The 21,396-nt window shown below is 49.2% G+C and overlaps 1 protein-coding gene across 1 annotated transcript in view; it reads right to left on the bottom strand.

Annotated features, from left to right (window-relative positions):
* ncor1 (nuclear receptor corepressor 1) overlaps positions 1-21,396 on the bottom strand; it is a 77,876-nt gene that overhangs the window by 45,486 nt on the left and 10,994 nt on the right. The window contains exons 7-14 of the mRNA XM_064353167.1: positions 21,014-21,070; positions 20,882-20,934; positions 17,231-17,297; positions 14,988-15,160; positions 13,028-13,118; positions 12,245-12,423; positions 9,682-9,736; positions 8,874-8,972 (exon numbers count right to left, since the gene is read on the bottom strand). Coding sequence (XP_064209237.1) covers positions 8,874-8,972; positions 9,682-9,736; positions 12,245-12,423; positions 13,028-13,118; positions 14,988-15,160; positions 17,231-17,297; positions 20,882-20,934; positions 21,014-21,070 — 774 coding nt within the window. The remainder of the gene's footprint in view (positions 1-8,873; positions 8,973-9,681; positions 9,737-12,244; positions 12,424-13,027; positions 13,119-14,987; positions 15,161-17,230; positions 17,298-20,881; positions 20,935-21,013; positions 21,071-21,396) is intronic.

Genomic DNA, 21,396 nt, shown 5'->3' with positions numbered 1-21,396 from the left:
CAGAGTTAAAAAAATGAAATGAAATCCTGCACAGAGGGGGGGTAAAAGTGCTGGTTCATCTGAGTGGTGGCAGCATCATCTTTTGATATCCCCCCCCAAGTCTCTTCTCATGCGTTCATAAATCTGAGACTGCTTTCCTGTCCCGTCTCTTCTGGCCTTACCCCGGGGCGCGCCTATCGCAGGGAGGGGAGATGCGGAGGCGCTGGCAGCCATCTGTGAAAATCCGGCGGGCTTTCAAACGGAGCCGAGAGAGAGAGAGAGAGAGAGACGCAGCTGGGACGCTCGCCCTGCGCCCGCGCGTCTGATCAGATCTGCTCACGGAGCACTTCAAACTGAAGGGAGACGCGCCCGAGAGCAGAAAACTCAATCCTTCAAAGGGAGCGAGAGAGAGAGGGCGGGAGGGAGGGGAGAGAGAGGGAGAGAGAGAGAGAGAGAGAAGAGAGAGAGGAGAGAGGAGGGAGGGAGAGAGAGAGAGAGAGGAGAGAGAGAGAGAGAGAGAGAGAAGAGAGAGGGAGAGAGAGAGAGAGAGAGAGAGAGAGAGAGAGAGGGAGGGAGGGGAGAGAGAGAGAGATAGAGGAGCGAGAGCGAGGAGAGAGTGAGGAGGAGGAGAGGAGAGAGAGAGAGAGGGAGAGAGGGAGGGAGGGGCAGAGAGAGAGAGAGAGAGAAGGAGGGAGTGGAGAGGAGAGAGAGAGGAGGAGAGAGAGAGAGGGAGAGAAGAGAGAGAGAGAGAGAGAGGGAGAGAGAGAGAGAGAGGAAGAGAGAGAGAGAAGAGAGAGCGGGAGGAGGGAGAGAGAGAGAGAGAGAGAGAGGAGAGAGAGAGAGAGAGTTCATCAGCGAGCGAGCTTTTGCGGACGGGCCCGAAGTTCCGTTTGGTGGAGAGTGGGGACGGGACGCGCCCGGCCCCGCCAAGTCAAACATCCCACGCTGTTACCAGATGGGGCTCGAGGAATGCCGAAACCCGGCCAGGAGACGGAGCCCGAGGGGAAGGAGAGAGGGAGAGAACGAGCGTGTGAGCGAGCGCCAGGTCCCGCCCCCCTCCGCGGCCACTCCGCAGAACCCGCTCCCTGATTGCGAAGCGGCGTTTCCGCGCAAACAAAGCCCCGTCCGGGACGGACGCCCGCGGGCAGCCAGCCGCCCCACCCCACCCCCGCCCCCCTCCCAAAACACGAGACGCAAAATAAATAAATAACTCCTTGTTGACGCGTTTTTCCACCGCGGGCCGTTTCCCTGCTCTCATGGCGACCCGGACGGAGCCTTCAAAGGGCCGGTGGCGCCGCTGTTCGGCTCGGAGAGCGGGAACACAATGGCGCACATCCGCGCCTCTGCCCTGCCACAGGTACTCTGCTTTTCCCAGCAGACGCAGGCCTTTCGCCCAGCAGCGCTACGACACCCACCCCGCGAGACTCGCATTAGGCGTCCCGACATCTCTCACCCGGGCACAGGCTACTGCACAGCAAAATTAAAAAAGAATAAAATGTTAAAAAATAAATAAATAAAAAAGAACACCACTATAAACTTGATGCCATTTAAGCTGTAACTGAAAATGGAACAAGCAGGAATGTGATGGTGTGCGTGCCCTGAGACAGATTGGTGGCCTGTCCAGGCTGTATTCCTGCCTCTTGCAATACAATGCATGCTGGGATAGGCTCCAGCACCTCCCGCGAACCTGCCCAGGATAAGCGGGCACAGATAATGGATGGACAACCAGGAAACGTATCTATACTGTACCAGACACTAAAAAGGGAGTTCTAAGGTAAACTAAAGTACAGAACCAAGACGCCTCTCACCATTCACAAAGCCGTCTGCTGATATTTTTGCTCGATTACACTGAGACTGAACTGGCGCATGCATGCTTAATAATTAACACAATGATCTACCTCAATTCTCTGTCGATAAGGAAGCAACGCCCAGATGGCGAAGTTGCATCAATACAACAACAATAGCTGCACATTAACCCCTGTCAGTAAAAAAAAACAATGACACAAAATACACACCAGATACAGGTGCCACAGATTTAAATATACGCTGACAGTGACTCCTGGTAATGTGTGTTGCTTAGAGGGCACTGTGCCCTAGCAAAGTTGTGGCAGAGTGCCAGTGAAGCGTGAAGCTGCAGCTCTGTCACAGCAGTCACAGATCCTGGTGAAGTGATGTGGTGTGTGTGTGTATGTGTAAGAGTGAGTGTGTTTTGTAAGAGTATGTGGCAGAGTGCCTTGAAAGTGTGAGGTGAGTCTGTGGGTTTATTTGATCTGTGAGTAGTGAGTGGTGTGTGTGTGTATGTAAGAGCTGATGTTGTTGCTTTGAAAGTGTGAGTGTGTCTGTGTGTTCATTTGAGTGAGTGATGTTGTGTGTGTGTTGTGTAAGATGAGTGTGTGTGTGTGCTTTGAAAGTGTGAGTGGTGTTGTGTGTGTTATATGAGTGTGAGCGAGTGAGTTGAGGAGTGTGTGTGTGTGTGTGTGTAAGAGTGAGGGTTTCTGTGTGTGGTGAGTGTGTGTGTGTGTGTTATGTTAGAGTAGTGTGTGGCTTGAGTGGTGGTGGTGTGTGTGGTGGTGATGTGTAAGGTGAGTGTAGTGTCTGTGTGTGGTTTGAGTGTGGTGTGTGTGTGTGTGTGTGTGTGTGTGTTTGTGCGAGCGCACGCGTGTCATCTGCGGTCAGTTTCTAAAAGCTGCAGTGCATTTACACATAACCAGAGCTGTTTATCTGTGCCTGTAAATGCCTGTGAAAGACTTTCTTCAGCCTTAATAATGGTGATGTATGTTATACTGAATCCATTTGAAAACGAGGGAAAGCTTTAACAGAATTTAGATGGAGAATTTTATTAAGGATTGCCCAACCGTACTTTACACAAGGATTAAAGCCAATTTAAAGATGTCACACAGCTGCATTAAGTATGTATATATTTGCGTGCCACGCCAGACAAATTCAGGCATGTGCCAGACAGTACTGGGCAAAAAATAGCACATAAAGGATCCAACAGCGTTAGGGCTCAGACTGCCCCCCCACCCCCACCATTCCAACGCAGCATTACCACTCAACTGTGACATCATAAAAGCCACACCGTCAATAGACACCATGTCCCACGATGCACCGCACTGGCTTCAGAACCGGGGCCTCCGAGGGCAATGGGATTTAATGGAAAAAAAAATGGCTGCCAACAATCTTCAAACGCGAGAGAGCCGCGCTCAAGGATGTTCAGGAATTCAAGACGGACAGGCGAATGACGCAAACAACATCTCAGCGCTCTCCAAAAATACTTTTTCCACAAAGGCAGCTGTTCCGCGCAGGGAAAACGTCGGCTCCGAAACGTTCCTCGATCTGCGTGCGAGTTCCTAAAATGTCAAACAGGACCTCCTCGAGCTTCCTGAGCGGAGCAGAAGGGAGATGCACGCTTCGGTAAACTCTCTCCTCATCCATCCGACGGGGCTTCGCACTTCCAGCGCAGCCACGACATCTGCGCAGCAGACTGCAGCTGACAAGAGAGGAGGCCGCCTCTCATCTGGATCTCAGCGACAGCGCTTCAAAGTCACTCCGAAAATTATTTAAAAAAAAAAAAAACATTCATAACGACACGCTGTAACAATGTTCCGCACAATGCGGCATTAAGAGAGATTCGGAGGCTTCAAAACGATTACAAAAAAACGCAACAAACAAACAAAAAAAAAAAGAATAAAATCAAAAACTGTTACAGTACTATTCGTGCAAAGTGCAGAAAAAGCACAGCGAACACGGAGAGCACTTTAACACAGTCAGTTAAAGCTGTTCAGGGGACTGCTAAAACGCACGGGCTGGACCGCAGCCAAGGACCGTCACTTAAAATGGTTTACATTAAGAGAGCGCCGGTGCCCTGAATTTCAGCGCTCTGAGTCAGCAAAAGAATCTGGCTGGAGTTTAGAGTAAGTTACGTGCAGCCTGCCTGTCTTCCCTGTGGTTCACTTTAAAAAAAAAAAAAAAAAAAAAACCTCAAGTGCGCGAGTCACGGAAATCTGAGACGTGCAGCGTGACCGTTAACTGGGAAAACTGCGAGCGGCTCTGGTTCCCAATTTCAGGATATCGCAGAAACACAGAGAGCGAGAGAGTCAGCAAGAGAGAGAGAGAGAGAGAGAGAGAGAGAGACAGGGAGAGAGAGAGACAGAGAGAGAAAGTGAGAGAGACAGGGAGAGAAAGTGAGAGAGAGCAAGTGAGCGAAGGAGAGCGAGAGAGGTTGTTTATGTTGTATGTGTGTGTAGTATGTGTATATTAGTTTTAGAGTTGATTATTTTATTTTATTATTTTTTGTTATTACTGTTGTTCTTCGTAACTCTTGCTGTGGCAACACAGTTCAAGTCATGCCAATAAAGCACCGTGAAATTGAATCGAGAGAGAGAGAGTGAGAAAGAGCAAACGAGTGAGCTAGCGATAGAGAGAGAGAGAGAGACGGAGAGAGAGAGAGAGAGAGAGAGACAGACACAACACAAGACGAGAGTAACGGACAACGCTAACGCTAGCGCTCCAGCTCGGCGGCGTACCTTGGAGCTCATCGGCGGTCTAAAAGCCCTCTGCCCCCGATGGACCGCGGCAGGTCCCGGGCTCGGACCCGAGGTACGGCAGCAGCCTGGCGGAGCTCGTGAGAACGGCCGGCTGGCCCCGCAGCGCGCGTGTCCCGGGAAGCCGCGTCGCCGGTCCGCGTGAGCCGCCGGCGGGATCGCCCATCTCACAGGCGCGCGCTAATCTTGCCCGGGGTCACTCAAGGTAATCCCCCCGCCGAGCGCTCCCTTTGATTGGCACGCACAGCGGCACGGCCAGTTTTTTGGTCTTGTCAGATCGCTGGGACGTACCACTCGGCCTCAACCCGGAGGGGGGGCAGGGGGGGGGGGGCTGATTCTCGCGGAGAAAAAAAAAAAAACTGAACAAAGCTTGAGGAAAAACCGAAAGGCAACAGAAAACTAGCTGAGGAGCTTCCGCGCGGGTCTTAGAAAAATGGCAGGACCTATTTTCCGTCGCCCGAGAAGGAACTTGCGCTCTCTTTCCCTCCGTCTGATTTTCACGCTCACCCCCCCTCCTCTCAGACCGGGATGTGCTAGCTCTCGCAGCCTCTCTGGAATTTCTACGAGCACAAAGCCTCTCCTGCAGTCTCTCTTAAATCCACAATGTCAGTGCTGAGCAACATTTAAGAGGCAGGAAAATCCTGTGATTATTATTATTTCCCATACTCTCAAACTGCTTTAAAAATTTCTCCATGTACTCCCTCCAGAGCCACCGCACCCCTCTAGCCCGTGGCCCTTCACCTTCTTGGCAGACGCACACGAAAACAACCTCCTCGTTAAAAAGGTCCGTTTCAGAGTCCTTGGCATGCGAGTGAAACTATTTCTGCGCAGTCAATCCATCCACAGGACTAAGGGGAGTTTTCAGTGGCGTTTTACCAGACGTCGATAAGGGTCGCGGGGGGGGAAGGTGGGGTAAAAAAAGATTTTCATAAAAAGATTTTACACAGACAGCACTGATGCTTTGCCACTGCTCTGATGAAGCACACATTAAGGAGGTATTTTATTACCATATTTCCATTCAGATATGTGTCACAGACACCCCCCCCCACCTCCCATCTTCAGGTATAAACTCATCTGATCATCCAGGTCAGATTAAGGTGTCTGTGTTTGTGCCGTTTTTTTCCCTTTCTTTTCCAGGACAGTAAATTTAGCAACAGCTTTATTTACCGCCCTGGTTGTGTTCTCAGTGGAGGGGGGAGTAATCACTCAGCCGGGTCTTACCAGCAGCAGCTGAAGCCCCTCCCACAGACTGGCAGCTAAGCCTCACAGACTGGCAGCGTGTAGCCTCCAGACGGCAGCGCGAAGTCCTCCCAAACTGGCAGCAACAGTAGCCCCTCCCACAGACGGCAGCAGCTGAAGCCCTCCCACAGACCGGCAGCAGCTGAAGCCTCCACAGACTGGCAGCAGCAGTGCCTCCCACAAACTGGCAGCAGCAGTAGCCCCTCCCACAAACTGGCAGCAGCAGTAGCCCCTCCCACAGACCGGCAGCAGCCTGTCACAGACCAGGAGGCAGGACCCGCGTCAGACTCACGCCGCTAAGACCGGGCGCCTCGCTGCTTCTATAATGGGAATCGATGGCGATCGCCGGAGTGGAAAAAATAAGGGGGGGGGGGGGGGGGGCTAGTGAAGGCGCGAGGCTTTTTACTGTACGCCGAAGATCACATTACCCAGCGCTGGAAGCCTGCCAGGCCATCACTCACATACAGCTGTGAGGGGTAGAGAGGCCCCAGCTGAGCCGATTCGGGCCGCAGCCTCAGACAGTAAACCCCACCCACCCCCACCCCGACCCAGTGCCCCCGCTCCTGCCCCCGTTCCACTTTAATGCTCTCCTCCCCCCCGACCCAGTGCCCCCGCTCCTGCCCCCGTTACACTCAATGCCCCTCCCCCCCGACCCAGTGGCCCAGCTCCTGCTCCACCACCCCCCCCCCCCCCCACACCAGCCACGTCACCAGTTCCCTTCACTCAGCTCCAGGGAGGGGGGTGGGGGGGTGGGGGGTTCAGGCTGCAGCTCTGCCACAGATAAGCCTTTGGCCAGGAGAGAGGAAAAGCCCCAAGGTCAGAAAGCAAAAGGTCGGAGTAAAACTTCTGCTCGGGGAGGGGGGGGGGGGGGAAGAGGCGGAGCAGGAACACGGTCACAGTCGGAGCTGAAGTCGGACATTCCGACCCGGCATCCCTCACAAAGACACACATCCGCTCATCCACAGACAGCGCTCCCTCTACAGGCGGTGCGAAAGGTGCAGAACCGCACAACAGACGCACAGTCAGACCAGCGCTGGACTTGCAACGCAGGGGACTACGCACAAACAAACTCAGGCGATTACCAAGCTCCAGCAGGCTGTGGACCTGCACTGATGGAGGCCCGTTGCTCCAACTGGCAAAGGAAATATCAATCCTATGTCAGATCACCAACTTTTGTTATTACATCCTTTTTAATTCAGCCCTGGTTTGGGGAGTTGATTGCAGAAATAATAAGATCACAGAAAACTTCAAAGCTGCTTTCCTGCTGGCCACATGGCAGGCAAACTTCCTGTTTTTTTTAAGCATAAGTGCACCCAAGCATGCGCACGCGATACACACGCGCATGTACGCACACGTGCACACACACACACACACACACAAACAGCCCTGCCCCTCTGCTCGTTCCCAGTCACCACATTCAAATTCTTCCAGTCGATCTGGCAAAGGACGAAATCCCACTTCCTGTTTACCATTCGACAATAACACGCCAATTGGAAACCCGCAGGAAACGTGGCCTTTGGGAGGGAAACCGAGGGTTTCATGTTGCGCGGCCTGATTAGCTGCATTAATGCTGCGATGAGTGAGGGCTCCCCGCTCCCCTGAGTGCGTACAGCGTCCCCGGGCAGCACTCAACTGCATCATGGGTCCAAAGTGGAGGACTCCACCTGCAGACCCTGCAGCTTAGGTTCAGCCAACACAGCTAGCCAATAATCACGGAGTTCTAATTCCCCCCAAACTGCTAACCAACTGAAGCATCATTCATAATGCAATACCCCCAGAATAATAACGGTGGCAGGAACCAAAAATTAACTCTGTTTACCTTTCCTCATTTACAAAGGCCATACTGTGAGAATCACCTCTTTTTGTGGAGCGGGCCCGAACGAGTGCACAGAAAACCACAGCAGTGCCTCACCCCACACCCCGGTTCCCGCTGCCCATGTCGGGTATCATACAGGAGAGCCCCCCCCCTCCCCCAAATGTGCAGCCCACACCAGGGCCCAGCTGGAGGCAGTGTGAACGTGTGACACCCCCTCACAGCCTCCAAACACACCGAGGCCTTCAGAAACGCACGGCAACACGGCGAGAGCCCTGCTCCTCCGGACCCCTGGTGCTGCTGTTTCAGGCTGTTTAGACCAGCGCTGCCCAACCCTGTTCCTGGAGGTCTGCCGTCCCCCGCAGGCTTTCCTTTCAACTTTACGACCGCGGGCAGCTCAACAAAGACCTCCAGCTGCGGGCCGAGGTGCGCTCTGTTGGGTTTGGAGTGAAAAAACTTACAGCCAGGACCTACAGGAAGATCTCCAGGAACAGGGCTGGGCAGGGCCTGCTTCAGACGGTCCTGCCCAGCAGCCGTTCCTGGGCCGAGCCGGGCCGGGATCCCGGCCACAGGCAGCCGAGGACCGCGCGCGGGAGAGGGGCCGCGGCGGCCCTTAGCCATAACTCACTAGCGCGCAGCGCTCGCGCGGGGCCCCGGGGATACTTGGAAAAGCCTGAAAAGCTCCTCTGGCACGGAGCGGAGGCCGGGCCCATGAGCGTGGCAACCGGATGAAAAGATTCCTAGAACTCGTGCAGCGGCGCTTTTTCCAGTCGCCCATAAATCAGGCCCTAAACTCCGGCCTGTTTCTTATTTACGGGGGCCCCGAGAACACGCCCCCCCCTCCCCAGCCCGCCCCCCCGGCAGGCCCCGGGATCCGAGATCCGTACGCTAGGGGGCCCCCCGAGACCGCCGCAGAGCGCCGGAAAGCGCGTTAGCGCTCGCGCTAACCAAACAGGAAGCTCTGACGCAGCACTTCTGTTTACTACCGCAGTCTGCCCGTCGCCATGCTGCCTCTTGGTTCCTCGCAGCTCTTTCCAGGCCGCCGCCGCCGCCGCTGCTTTACAGTGTAAACTGTTTCATAGCGCTGCTCGCAGTTTCTTTCTCTCTCACCTCTCCCCTCCCCAAACGCAGTGGAAACGGAACGTGAAAAATAAATCCAGCCTCGCTCTCCTCGCCGTGACACCGAACACCGCGAAGGAAGGAAGAAGAGCGCCAGGCTCAGAGCCGCGGGGGGGGGAAGTTGGGGATGTGGAAGCAGCGCCTGGCCCCTCCCCGGAGCCGAAACCGCTCGGGCTCACCTGGTTTCTCCCTCGCCGTCTGCCGTAGCGTCTCACCAGGGTCTTGTAGTTCTGGTTCTTCTTCGTCAGGTAGTAATACAGGACGCAGTCCGAGACGCACTGGAGAGGAGAGAGGAGGAGGAGGAGGAGGAGGAGGAGACGGGGTCAGAAACGTCTAGACGCGTTACTAGATTCAAATTCAGCTCGGCCCTCCTGCAGCGTCCTCGCACAAAGGAACGGGAAGTGATTACACAGATCATGTACAGAGACCTTTGTGAAGAGCTCTCACAAAAAAGCATCTTGCAGGCTACAGTCAATTGTGAACGTAGAGCACGTTGGCTAGGAGACAGAGGTTATGTTTATATTCCTTCTCATTACTCTTCCACAAACCGGAATGCACAGTCATTCCTGTGGGTGCATCCCACTGCCATGACATCCGCACACTATGGTGGGTGCGGACCGGGCTTCACATCCTCCTAAACACACCGTTCTGCTTCTTTATACTCCGCAACAGACCCGCAGAGTAGGGCTTTTTTTATTTTTTATTAAAGACATTAATAAGTCCCCACTTCTGAACATTCGGGCAGGGAATACTCCGGAAACAGACATCCTGTGGCTAGCCGTGCGCTTCCCAGAGGGGTCGGGGGCAGGATTAGGATTGGACGATGGGCGCGGGGGGGGGGGCGCGCCGAGAACGAGCGCCTCAGCAGCGCACCTCGCGCGGGAGCCCCTCGGAACGCCAAATTTGAAAAATACCGTTTCCGAATAAGCTTCAGACATCAGCAAAAAAAAAATAAAAAATAAAAATAAAACGACTCTTTCTGCTCACCTTCCTTTCCAAATAGGAAGCGATGAGGCCAAAGTTCTTTGGATGCTGTACAAACCTGCGAAGGGAGAAAACAGAGAAATTCGTCTTAAGGCACACGGCGTACTCGCCCGGAGAATACAATGGCAGGGAGATGGATTCCGTGTCCTCTTTCCAGAGCGCTGACATCCTTCACAAAATCCCAGAATCCCCTGAGGACCCTCCAATGGTCGCAAATAATGATGCAGCACGCTGCAAAATAGAAGCAGCTGCACATTCTGCTTGTTACACCAAGAGTTTCAATTTTACATTTCGAACTGCGTAGGACCGGTGGGAACACTGTAACTATTTTGGAAAGCAGTTGCTTTTCAAATGTTTCTTCCCCCCCCCCCCCCCACACTACATGACATGACTAGTCTGGGAACATATGGAAATTGACTCTCCAAGACTCTCTGCCATGCCTCACTCATCTGCTGTACCTGCTGAAACATTTAACACCCCTCATCAAATTTAGAAGACTGCATTTTTAGATTTTCACTTTAAATAATGTAACAAAATGAATAATTTATTACTATATACACCATGCATTAAATTTAAGTACTATATGCAAATTTATTTCGTGTTGAGGTAGTGCAAAAATATCTAAGGCAGTTCAGAGGCTGTGATCACACACTGACTTCAAGCCGCTCCTTTTGTGCAGACAAAAGTGTTGGGCAATAAGCAAATAAGTACAACCAGTACCTTCCTGATTTCCTCTATTATTGCATCTTTGTCACACTGAATAGTTTCAGATCTTTAGATAAAATGTAAAACAGGCAACCTAAATACAAAACACAGTTTGTAAATTATTACAATTTATAATTATTATTATTTATTATTTCATTTATTTAATGAAAGAAGTTATGAAACACTCATATCACCCATGTGAAAAGTAATTAACCGGTCGCATCACCTTTAGAAAGCAAACGCTTCTGATAGTTTTCTCTATTTTAATTTTCTTCCTGTATTTTGATATCAGTGTTTCACATCTCTGTAGAGGAATTTTAGCCCACTCTTTATTGCAGAACTGCTTTAATTCAGACAAGTTGGTAGGTTTTCTAACATGAACTGCTTGTTCTGCCGCATCGTCTCCACTGGGTTAAAGTCAGGGATTTGACAAGGCCACTCCAAAACTTAACTTTGTTTCTTTTCAGTCATTCAGATGCAGACTTGCTTTTGTGCTTTGCATCACTGTCTCACTGCATAACCCGATTGCGCCTCAGCTTCAGCTCACAGATGAGTGACTGGACGTTCTCTCTAAGAGTCCAGGTCGCGCGGCAGCACAGCACCCCCAACCATCACACTACCACCACCGCCACGTCTGACCGCTGAAATGATGTTCTAACTGTGAAATGGTGCATCCGCTTCACGCCAGTCATAATGAGACCCATTTCATCCATAAAGTTATACTTTTGACTTATCCGTCCGTAGATGGCTTGGGGCTCACCCAGGTGCCTTTTTGCAAATGTGAGACGAGCACTGAGGTTTCTCTCGGTTAGCAGTGGATGCTAGCGGATGCTACCGTCTTGCTGCTCTCCCATGAATCCCACTTTTGCCCAATCTCTTTCATATTGTGAAGTCTGAACACTGACCTTAGCTAAGGCTACAGACACTTGTAGTTCTCAGGATGTTCTAGTGGGATCTTTTGCAACTTCTTGGATGAGTTGTGGCTGATGACAAGATTAAATGTGACTGCAGTTTAGATTCAACTGCAATCAAGGCTGACTGCTCATTCTGCTGGGTGTTGAACTTTTTTCATTAAATAAATACAATAATTTTAAAAACGTGTTTTGTGTTTACTTGGGTTCCCGTTGTCTAATATTACATTTTGTCTGAAGATCTGAAACCACTCGGTGTCGCAAATATGCAATAACAGAGGAAATCAGGAAGGGGCGAATACTTTATCTTGGCACTGCATGTTTAAGAGGTCTCCACTCCGCAAACATTTTTCTTCTTTTGAAATCTCTAAATTTGACCGTTCCCCGTTATTCCTCCAAAAAGCACGTAGGGAACGCTGCAGTGGACCGCACGCTCGCCAGCGGCTACCGTTTACAACCGTTTCCCTCGGACAAACGACAGACGGAGAGAACGCCTTCTCTAACGGCACCGCACACAGTAGGAAATAACGTTCTACTGCCTAGTTCAACAAAGCCTTCTGCCGAGTGCATGCAGGGACATGCTCATCGGCCCATCTACAACAGCGAGCTCGTCGGTACGGTAACGGTTCATAAATAATTCCAACTCTTCAAAGGGCGCTTCGGAGTGAAGATCTTCCGCAGAGATGGCTTTATGTTTCAGCCTTCTTTGAAGACGAACTGAGGCCCTTTTCAAGCAAGATTTTACACGGTCCCTTTTTTTAACACGCTCTTTTAATAAGTGCCGTTGATACAAACGAGGCACTTCATTCGAAGCGGATTCCCAATCTCCCGGCACCGATCCCAGAGATATGTATGACAGACTCCCAAACAAACTTCAGAAGCCCCACCCTCTACTCCACCACCCCCCCCCCCCCCACCCCCCATTTCATTTCCCCCAAAAAAGCACTCACTTCTCCTTGAAGATCTCCTTCTCGTGCTCCGTCCAAACGTTCATGAACTGCCGCGCCTTGTAGACCTTCATGGGGTCGTCCATCAGCCCGTTCATGTTGATGAACTTGACCCGCCGCTGCTCCGAGTCGTACATCATGGGCGGAATGACGGACAGCTGACGCATCTGCTTCTCATTGTTCTGGGGGGGGGGTGGGGGGGGGTTTCATTAAATTAATTCACTTAAAAGGCATGACGTCTGAACTTCCCGGGTGCAAGAGCAGAGTTTCGCGCTGAAAGCAATGCTGCTTGGCAACTAATGATGAAAAATGAGATGCCGCCGGACTTGGTCTCAGTTTCTTATAAGCATAGCACAGGCAGCCTCTTACTAAACGTCAAAGAGTCCATCGAGTTCATACTGGATTCCAAGGTAAAGTGCAAATGAGGTACTATATACCTTCTTTTATCTAGTAGTTTCAAGAGTTTTCTTTTCATTTTAGACCTTAATAATTTTATCAAATGTTGCCTGGCTACACACAATGGAACAAAAAATGTAATAGAGAAAAGTATCAGAGTGCACTGGAGTCGAAGTTGAGGTCATCGCTGCCGGTGCAACTACAAAAACAAAAGTTTTGTAGCTAGGCAGAGCTCAAAGAGCTCAATCAAAGCTTCTTCTGGGCAACAAAAGCGGATTGAATTATATCAGGGAACATTTTGGTAATTGCTATATGTTATCAAATAACAATTGAGATCCAGAAAACCGCACTGGCGAAAAAGAAAGGAAGAGATACTCGGGATACACTTGCCTCTTGTTCGGAGAGGCCGTCGATGATCTCGGAAATCTCGTGCTCGCTTCGTGCTATAGTCGCAGAGAGGCCAGTGCCCCGCTGGCCAACCCTTGGAAAGAAAGACAGACAGAAAGAAAGAAAACAAGACCAGGTCAAAAACCTAGTATATGGCTGGACCTAACACACTTCAACCGGCCAACCAATGGTGTAACTTCATAACTCGGCCAACCAATGGTGTAACTTCATAACTCGGCCGACCAATGGTGTAACTTCATAACTCGGCCAACCAATGGTGTAACTTCATCACTCACTCAGTCACTCAGTCACAGACATTCGCATTTATAGGGTTGGCCCCGCTGTTGCGGTCCAGCCAAAAATGTCTCAAAATATATCCCACAATGCTTTACAATGAACTGCACATTAAGTTTTGGGCATAATTCCATAAATGTGTGAGAGCATAATGTCAAAATGAAAGCTAAAGCTTTGAAAGGACCGCTCAATTAGCCAACATGAAAGCGAGCGTCTGCGCTTCGTGTCAATTGGGTTATCTGAAAATGGGACGCAGAAAGAGCAGCGTATCCTTAATTTCATTTTCAGCCGGGCCCGATCCACCCTAAGCAGCCAATCCGACAGCTACGACCGCATTAGCTCCTGACCACTCAGAGCGCTTAATCCACTCTGTCAGAAAACAAACGTCTCGACGCGACAGCATTAAATATTCAGGAGAGAGCCCATGGTTCTGCGTCACACTCGCTCAATAGCTGTTCAAAACTCACAGAGAAATCACCCGCTTCAGTCTACCCTGAAGAGAACCGCTGCCATCATCTCCTGCTTCACCACCCCACGGTACGTAAGCACCCGGGCTTTTGCCGTCTGACCGAACGTCCCTCCCTCCTTGGGTCGCCTATCCATCACCCTGACCTACTGGAGAACCCCCCAAAACAGTTTTTTTTTTTTTAAAGAATCGCGCTTTCGTGAGGAATGTCACGTTTCACAAACGAGGGGGACACTGTCAGGTCGAGCCAATTTCGTTCCTCCTGCGCGTAGCCAAATCGGGAACTCGCTCCTGCATCGCCTACTTTCTAAAACAGGATCATCTCAAGGTTACGATTCGTGCCCGTTTCTGAAAGCCTTGGAGCAACGGGCTGGCGCAGCCACTTGGATTATTTGCGCTCTCTTAGGTGACTTACGAAAAGTCTCGGTCGCCTAGGCTGTCTGAAGTCCTGTCATTTGACCCCATTTCTCTCGCCCCTTTTTTCCCCCCATAAGCTGAAACGACACGCTAACCGAAGCAGATTTACATTAACATAACTTTTTTGACATACCCCGATCTGCGTAAACTGCATTATATTGACCTTGCTCGGATTCAAATCCATTTTCTGAGAAACCGTTCGGGGGAAGCCAGACGTCTACAGCCGCCTCATTTGAGTCGGAATTCGAACCCCCGTTCGCTGGGTGCCCTTCTACCCTCGCTGTCAGGTCAGCTTTCCAAATCGCAGCCCCACCTGGAAGCTGATTTTGGACTTCGAGGAAAAACCCCCAGCTGCAATACCAGGAATATTAAAACAGTGTGACCAATAAAGCACATGGCCCTCGTAAAAAGGCTGCTTTTCCAGGCACTGTGCGGTTCCATGCAAGACTGGCGGAGGGGGGGGGGGGCGGAGTGGGTGCTGATTCATCCACCCTCCATAAAACCCCCCCCACCACCACCCCCTCCCGGGCACTGCAGTTTGCCCAAAAGCTCGCATCCAGGTCAACCATTTAAATTAGCCCACTTCTACTTATTTATCATTAGCCTAAAACAACCTAAGTACCTACCCTTTTCCATAAAGTAATTTAAGCCGCTATTCCCATTGCCATGACAGCGAAATTCGCGCTCGTCACTGGAAAAGGCAGCCCGACTCTCCCCTGGAGACGACAGCGCAGCTCGGCTGCGGTTCCGGCGCTCTGGCCGCGGGCGCGAGCGCCCGGCGCTCACCTCTGGAAGCGCTCCTGCTGCTCCCGCTGCTTGCGGATCTCGGGGAACTGGCGCTCGTAGTACTCGCGCGTGCGCGTCTCCTTGGCCTTGCGCCGCGGGTTGTTCTCCATGCGCTCCACCTTCTTCTCCCAGGCCTCCATCAGCTGGTCGTAGCGCTGGCAGATCTTCTGCTCCTGCGCGCGCGGATCGAGCAGCGTCAGCCGCGCAAATGTGACCGCAAATCCCCTCCGTGTGCACCGCCCCAACACACGCAGGAGGGCACACACAGACACACACACACATACACCCAGACAGGCAGACACACACATAAACCCAGACAGGCAGACACACACCCAGACAGACAGACAGCCAACACACCACAAACCCAGACAGCACCACACCGACAGACAGACACACACAACACACACAGACAGACACACACACACACACATACCCAGACAGGCAGACACACACGCAGACAGACAGACAGACAGACACACACACACACACATAAACCCAGACAGGCAGACACACACGCAGACAGACAGACACACCCACCCCAGACAGACAGACAGCACAACAGACCAACACACACACACGCAGACAGACACACACGCAGACAGACAGACAGACAGACACACACACACACACATATACCCAGACAGACAGACACACACGCAGACAGACAGACAGACAGACACCCACACAGACAGACAGACACACATACGCAAACAGACACGAACACAGATACACACACACACACACACACATACACATGCAGACGGATAGGCACAGACACACACCACAAACACACACACACACATACACACACACACACACTCCCACTTCCCCTTCCCCATTCCTTCCCCCGTGCTCTAAATATAACCCCAGGCAGAGTTTCCCCATTCTCTCAGCTCACTGAGCATTTCACCTCTCAGACAGCTGTGAAAAAGGACTGATATTAAAAACAACAGCCAAGAAAAGGGCGCTACACACACACAGACGAGAGGTCACACACGGACTAAAATACACACAAGCAATCTGGAGTTATAGGTCTTACTGGGGAAGGAAGAAAGAATAAAAGGCCCACTACGCAGACCTCAAAAAAAAAAAAGTATAAACTTATTTTCTATTCACTTTCAGAACCACGTACCATGAGCCCACAGGTGCCCTCATACAATTGTGCACATTATTATCGTAGAGAGGCATTTACTGTGTAATGTGCACGTGTGTGCGTCCGTGTTTGTGCATTTGTGCATGCGTGTGCTTGTGTGTGTGTGCGCGCGTACGTGAGAAATCGCACCCTCTGTCAGCAGCCTGTGTTAAAAGCTGCAGATTAATAAAGAGGATGAATGTAATGAATGAAAACGAACGGAACACAAGAGTTAAACTCTTCTCTGACCGGCCCGGGGGGGGGGGGGGGGGGGGACCATAAAGCCTCGTTTCCACTTTGCAGCCAGACTCAGCTGAACAACCCACCATCCCCCTGGCAGGTGGCCATGGGTACCCCAGCACTGCGCCTGTCCGAAGGTCCGCCTCTCTCTGGACGCGGCCACCGAGAGGTCACATCATTCGCCACATCCTAAACTACGCGGTTCTTAGCCACAATGAAAATACACGGAAAATGTGCCACCGCAAATGTGGCAGATGCGCCATTTTGTAAAAAAAAACTATGCACCGGGGCTGCATATACCCCGCAAACCACCGTGTCCTGGGGGCTGCAGAGGCGAGAACCGCTCTCGTGCGATTTTGCGTCAGGCGGCCCCCGCCGCTGCCAATATCAAACTGCGCCCTGGGTGAAGATAACGGAGGGGCAGTTCTGCAGAGATGAAGGAATCTCGGCCAATAAAGAAGCATTCCCTGGCACGATGCTCCGCCCCATCTGTATATGCACCTTACGACCTGATTCCTTCCCACAATGCCTTCCGCCGGCTCAGCTTGGGCTACATTAATCGCAGGGGGGGGAAAAGTGTCACCGGGCTTTCGACGCGTGGGTCTAAATGAATAAAAACGGCTCCTGCTTTCTGGTACACCTCTAAAATGATCCTGTGTGCTGCAGCCCAAATGCAAAAGGTCAGTTCGGCTAAATAAGCAGGCAACAAAAAAAAAAAATAGAAAGGTGTACAGTGAAGGGGAGGTAACTCGGGCAACGGCCTGCGTTTATTATTAACAGATTTCCAGAAAAATGGCAGAGCAACCCCCATTATAATGTGTGTGTGCGTGGGGTGGGCATGCATGTTTGCATGACAAATGGACGTGCTTACCCTTTGCTTGCGAGCATGATTTCTCCTCTTGAAGAAAAGAATAAGCTTCTTTCTCATCACTTGGTTACTGAAATTGGATGAAAAGTATTGTTATAAATATGAGCATTCACTTTTGTTGGCCGTTTCAATCTCATTACTGGAGCAATGACAACTCATAATATTCACAATATAAAATGAACAGCAGGAAGTTAATGCTCTTTGTTAATCAACCTCATTTTCAAACTAACTTGAAATGCAGTACTGGTCGTTATGGTCAGGCATTCACATTGGCAGGGGCCATGAAGCAAAACACAACTGCTACACCTTTTTTTCCAAGGCAAAGCTGAGCTGCTCATCACCCCAGCTGAGCCAGGAGTAAAGCAAAAAATACAAAAAGAGGATGGAGTGTTCTCCTTTCAAAAAAAAAAAAAACTATTCTGCTTTTCAGTGTGCTCCTTTAGTGCAGTTACTGAGGGTAACCTGTGTGTAATCCTTCATCTTTTGCAAAGTCCAAAGCTGTGTATATCATACATATTTTAGTAGTGGTTTTCTGGTGGATGCAAGGTGACTATACCCATAATTTAAAAAAAAAATAAACTAGCACTGCAGAATTACAGAACATGGCTTTTCTCGTGCGATTCTGTCCAAAGGCCCTCTCAGCGTCGAGCTGAAAATGGCCACAGCTTCCCAGGGCTTTCTCTGCCATTTTCTCTGGCCGGTTTGCAAGCCAGAATTATCCGGAATGTGGGAACTTCAGAGTCAAGACATTACCGTTTAGTTTCAAAACAAAATAAATAAATAACTATGTCTACGTTGAGGCCTAAAAGGACGTAGGCAATGCAATCAGGTAGGGAAACAAATACTGTGAAAACAACTTTCTAATCAACAAGAATGGAAAGTAATTCTGTTACAGTCCATATCGTTGATGAGGCAAGTGGTTGCATAATGCATGTATACTATGTGTAAAATGATGAAATCAGGGGAATTGCACTAGCTGTAACACATTAAATTAGACTCAGTTGATGGTAATGATGTATCAAGGGAAAAACATGGGAATCTTTTTAAAAAAATTTTTTTACAAATTACCAACACCCCAGACATTCTGCAATCCTGGAATAACTGCACATGTACTAATGCCCGGCCATTCACCAATCAAACAGCTGAGCTCGCTGGTTCAAGCTCAACTACATTACTGCACTATCCCTGAAAATGTTTCTTTCAGTTAAAGATACCAAACAGTTCTGCAGAGATAACTGCATCTTTTTCCACACAAAAATCACCTTATCATATAACGAAAAACCCAGAGACGATGAGGTTAGCTTGTCCCTATTATTTTCAGCTATAAATTCTTTCATACAAAAATAAAGCTTCGCCACCACATAAGATAATGTTGTATTCTCATTTCATTTTGACGAGGAGAAAATTTACAAAATGGCTACAGCCTTAAACATCGGGACTTCAATGAATTTGGTACTTTCAGACTTCTACCCTGGCCACCTCGATTGTGAACACATCACACAAACACACACAGTGAATCCACTTTCCTTGCCTGTGAGCTCAACGGCGCCCCCGTCACAACTTCAGTTTGGGCGTGAAATTACGATAAATACAAAAGAAAATCTAATATTAGGATTGAGCTTTTTTCCTAATACCCATTATACAATATACATGTGTGGGAAATTAATTATTAAATAAAAAGGATCCTGGTTTAAAGAAAGAAGACAGGCATTTAAATAAGTGTTCACCTGTGCATTAAATTTCACATGCCATACAGTGAGCCTTTATTTTCTACAGACTCATGTTTTGGGTGGATTCATATGCACTCAAGTTATGGATCTGTGATTTACATAGTCTATCGAAGTACAAATCCATTCACTTATTTTTTTTTATCAATATAACGTCCCATTTAAGTTTCACAAAATCCCTCGAAAACGCAAAACAAGAGTAGATCTAACCAGAATATTCCACATTTTCTCCGCCCTTTTCTGAAGAGGCAGAACTGCTGAGTTTTCGCGAACCGCTTTGTTTACCCTTCCTTTGTTCTACCGTCGAAACGCGAGAGCGGCCTCAAAGCTCTCCCCGCAAGGTGCTCCTCGCTGCTGTAATCAAACGCCATGAGGAAACTTTCTCTGCTTTCAAAAACTTTCGACTCGAGTTCAAAGATTTCACACAAGTGGCCTTCCAGCGGCTTCTTAACGTAATGAAGTATACTTTCGTATTAGAGACAGTAATGCTGACGTCCTCCATTTCGGTAAGTCTCGCTAGATAAGAGAACGCAACGTCATGTCATATTTTCTGCCTGTCCTCGGCGTCTCGTTTCACAAACGTAAAGGTGGAAAGGAGACTAACAGCATGCTGTCGCTGTCCGCAGGTGAGCGAGACGCAGGAGGCCGCCCGAGGCCAGCGAAGGGTTAACAGGAGTCTTATTTGCTGAACTCGCGTTACCCTGCCCTTCCCAGCCAGTTCACCGAATTCTCACAGTTCAGCGACACTGATAAAGATGCAGTCTGACAAGCATGTTTCTCATGGTTAGAAGAGATAAGTGCCCTGCTCCAGACAGCCTGTCCTTTACCTTTTTTTTTTTTTTTTTTACTTTACTCGTCCTGCCAAAAGCCCCCCCCTCCCCCCTTCTCTTCACGTTTGTGTTTAGCCTGACTAATGCAAAACGTTAACGGCACATTCAGGACAATGGCAGAATGAATTCTGCACTAAACCCCTTCCTGTTTTACAGCGAAGATCCAGAAAAGGTTCTGTGTCATAAAAACGGGCTTTAAAATTGCTAGCATTATCTTCTTCTATTTTAAACTGGCTGAATTTTTTAAAATAGTATCAGTGATACTTTTTTTTCAACAAAATGAGGTAGTCTGCCTTTTCTTGAAGGAAATTGAATGACTTATGTGATATGAGCAATGTACTTTAAGGTTTTGGAGTATTAACAATAATTAAAAATGTTAACTGCAGACAGCAGCAAATGGAAAGCATTTAAACCAATGTCAAACCAAATAAATCCAAACCTTCATTCATCACAAGCTTAACATTTTTAAACATTTTATGACTGAACATTTTAATCACGATGATTGGGCTGCATTATGCGTCTCATTTAACTGGCATTCCCTACAGCTCTGTACGTAAAAATGATTCACAGGACGGTATGTTCAGAGAATATAATCCACACAAAAAAAAAAACAATGGTCTGGAAATGGCCTTGTTCTCATCACGTCACGCACTGATCTCCATCTCTAACCCGATCCACCTTTTTTCCACAGGTGCAGTTTTGGCTGTTTACGCTCCCGCTGTGTATGCTTGGTCAGCGGAACGCACTTTCCACAAAACCACACACCTCTGCATCCATACACGGGACCACAAGGACTGGGAAAAATAAGAACTTAATAGGTGCTTCACAGCCAAGAGAGCCCAAAATGCAAAATGTTCTGTGAAGAAGGATCTTTACCCACATGAGTTCACAAGGTCTAACCTGAAATTAGGAGAGCTGGTTTTAACCCGATTTACTGAAAGCATTTAGTTCAGATAAAACTGTAAAGTTGTCTGGGTAAAGCCCTAATGTACACCACACAACTTTCGTTTCATACAATCCATAAACCTTTATTAACCATTGAAAGGACTGCGTCCTGGGTAACAATTTACTCTAAACGTATTTACGAAATTACTCACGTTTTAATGTTTTCATGGTAAACCTTTGTATCCGACGGTTGATTATAAAGTGGCTGCAAGAGGAGGGGAGAAATATTACTTTGTGGAAATGACACATGACCCTGTATTACATAGACATTATAACACGCTTACCAGCTCCACCTTGGGACCAAGCCCTTCAAATATCTTATGGGCTTCCTCTGCCTTTTTCTGTGAAGGATAAAATGAAAACATTCAGATTAGTGCAAAATGGAACATACACTGCTAGCTTGCTAAAGACAATACATTTGTCTTTACTGAAAACTGAAAACTATTATTTCCACCCATAAAAACAAACAACTACGATACTGTTGACTGTGCGATTCCCAGTTGGTTTAATCTCGCATGAAACACCCTCATGAAGGTTGTGAACCTTTGCCAAACCCCTCCCCCTCCCCCCCCCTCCCTCCTCATACACATTAGATAGTCTGCGATATTTTCCCAGCCTGCACGCTGGATTGTTTTGTCTCAAATAAGATCTCTGGAAAAATGTTTTG

Source organism: Anguilla rostrata, chromosome 9, assembly GCF_018555375.3.
Source record: "Anguilla rostrata isolate EN2019 chromosome 9, ASM1855537v3, whole genome shotgun sequence".
In the NCBI taxonomy this organism is placed as follows: Eukaryota; Metazoa; Chordata; class Actinopteri; order Anguilliformes; family Anguillidae; genus Anguilla; species Anguilla rostrata.
The sequence above is the reverse complement of the archived record's forward strand: the minus strand, read 5'-3'. Positions and strand labels throughout refer to the sequence as shown.